Below are 2663 nucleotides of genomic sequence, written 5' to 3'. Positions count from 1 at the left end.
AACAATAAACAAAAGATCAAAAATAACATTAGTATAAAAATTATGTATTTATTATTCTAAATTTTGTATAAAATCTCTTCTCTCTCTCTCTCTCTTTCTCTCTCTCTCCTTCTCTCTTTCTCTCTCTCTCACATACACAATTTATAATTGATTCAAGTATGCATGAAACCAGGTGATTAGTGTCTATTATCTCATTATTTACCTTTCAGATAATTGGATGTTGAAAATTTATACATTAAAACAGTTCAAAAAATATTTTTGGTTTCTGACATGTTGAATAAGGAGAAATATAACACCTTCCTGTCTATTCCCTACAGAGCACCTGCAGCACACAAAAGTGGTTTTAATACAACCCTATTCTTACTGAGTTTTAGTCACATTTAAAAAAATCTCCTCCCTCCTTGCAGTGAGCAGTCTGAGTGGATGTGATGGAAGGAAACAGGACCCTGCTGACAAAGTTTGTTCTCAGAGGAATAACAGATCGTCCAGAGCTGCAAGTCCCCCTGTTCCTGGTGTTCTTCTTTATCTACATCATCACCATGGTTGGCAACCTTGGCTTAATCTTTCTCATCTGGAAAGATTCCCATCTCCACACTCCCATGTACCTTTTCCTGGGAAATTTAGCCTTTTCTGATGCCTGTACGTCATCCTCTGTGACTCCAAAGATGCTTATGAAATTTTTAAATAAGAATGACATGATATCACTGGGTGAGTGTTTCTCCCAGTTTTATTTTTTTTGTTCAAGTGCAACCGCTGAATGTTACCTCCTGGTAGCAATGGCCTATGACCGCTATGTAGCCATATGCAACCCTCTGCATTATGTAGTTGTAATCTCCAAAAGACTCTGTGTTCAATTCATAAGTGTGTCATATCTAATTGGACTTCTACATGCCTTACTTTATGTAGGAATGTTATTTAGGTTAACGTTTTGCCGTTCCAATATAATAGATCATTTCTTCTGTGATCTCACACCACTTTATACAATTTCTTGCACTGACCCATTCATTAATGCATTGCTCCTGTTCATTTTTGCTGTTTTTATACAAGTGAGTACTTTTATGAGCATCATAGTATCTTATATCCGTGTGCTTTTTGCCATTCTGAAAACAAAGTCTAAGAAGGGCAGAAGCAAAGCCTTCTCCACCTGCAGTGCCCATCTGGTGTCTGTCTCTTTATTCTATGGCACCCTCTTTGTCATATACGTTCTCTCTGGATCTGACACAGAAAATTATCAGGGTAAATTGTATTCATTATTCTATACCATCATTATTCCTCTGCTGAACCCCTTTATTTACAGCCTTAGAAACAAAGAAGTTTTAGGTGCTTTGAGAAAACTCACAAAATAATGACAATTTTCTGAAAACTTTAAGGTGTTTCCTATCACCAGATCCTTTTCACAGAATAGGGATTTTTTATATATTATTAAGTAACACAATAAAATGTAACTTAAATGCCTCTGTTTATTATTATTATTATAAAATAGTAAGGCCTCTAACAAAAGATAGAGCATAAATCATTTTTGAATTCACACTCAAATATCATGAATTATCTGCAAATTATTTTTTCATTTGATTAATAAATTCTTCTTTTTCTAATACATGTATTTGTATATTATTGAAAGAAAAGCTCCATATATAAGGATTTGACTATTATTTTACTTATTATTTTTATTTTACATGAATGTACTGCACATGATCACCACACTCAACTGCTGATTCTTTTCTTACTACCCTTCCCTACTCTCACGTCTTTGTTCTTTTGTATTCAACATGGTCATTGCAATTAAGAACATTCAGTTGTTGAGAATGCTTGCCCAAAGAACAATGTACTATTGATCTCAAGCAGTGAGACAACAGACTGGAGGCAAGCTAGCATCTCTTATCCTGCTGAGTAGCCCTAGCCCTCGGAGTGCTAGCAGGTGCTACTGTAGCTAGAATTTACAGAACTTCTCTCCTTTCTCTGGTTTTTACATTTCTTCTGCCCACTCTTCCATCATGTTCTTTAGGCCTTGGAACAGGTGTTATAGTTCCCCCATTAAGGACAGAGAATTCTAGAGTTGCTTATTTTCAGCATTTTGGTCATTTATTCTTTAAGAAAACTATGCTTTTTGAAAATTTTATGTATAAATACAGTATTTGCAGCTTTTTCCTTCCTCTCTCTCCCATCTCCAATTTTTCCGTCACCTACATCCTCTCACACTCAGAAGCTCTGTTTTGAGTCTCTACATTAATCGTCGTCCTCCACAATAAGAAGTTTCTCTGAACACGGCTGAATGCTGCACTAGGGCTAATAGCACACCTCTTTAGAAAGCAGTTTGGCCACGTGTAAATGTAGCACAATAATAAGTGGTAAATCCTACCCGACAGTATGTGTGATCACTCTACCCAGGTGTTTTTGGTCGTGTTTGTAGTATCACATTTCCTGACTTGGAGTGTGTATGAAATCCAATCAGAAAACCATTGACTAGCTCCCAACAGTTATGCTGGCACTGAAACAGTGGACTCAAGTTGCCTGACAAGTATCAGAGCGATTGATGAGTTGTTAACAGAGGATTCTGTCCCACCTGGTCCTGTAGTCATTCAGTTCCAAATAAATACACAGAGGCTTACATTAATTATAAACTGGCTGGCCTATTAGCTCAGGCTTCATATTAATTAACTCTA

At 36.3% G+C, this 2663-nt stretch overlaps 1 protein-coding gene across 1 annotated transcript; it reads left to right on the top strand.

The window, feature by feature from the left end:
- Window positions 1-425: 425 nt before the first annotated feature.
- LOC125392926 (olfactory receptor 5AC1-like) lies at window positions 426-1360 on the top strand. The gene has a single exon (XM_048422910.3). The coding sequence runs from the start codon at window positions 429-431 to the stop codon at window positions 1344-1346; it is 918 nt and encodes a 305-aa protein (XP_048278867.2). The 5' UTR covers window positions 426-428; the 3' UTR covers window positions 1347-1360.
- The last annotated feature ends 1303 nt before the right edge of the window (window positions 1361-2663 follow it).

This window comes from Myodes glareolus, chromosome 2, assembly GCF_982192425.1.
Source record: "Myodes glareolus chromosome 2, mMyoGla1.1, whole genome shotgun sequence".
In the NCBI taxonomy this organism is placed as follows: Eukaryota; Metazoa; Chordata; class Mammalia; order Rodentia; family Cricetidae; genus Myodes; species Myodes glareolus.
The sequence above is the reverse complement of the archived record's forward strand: the minus strand, read 5'-3'. Positions and strand labels throughout refer to the sequence as shown.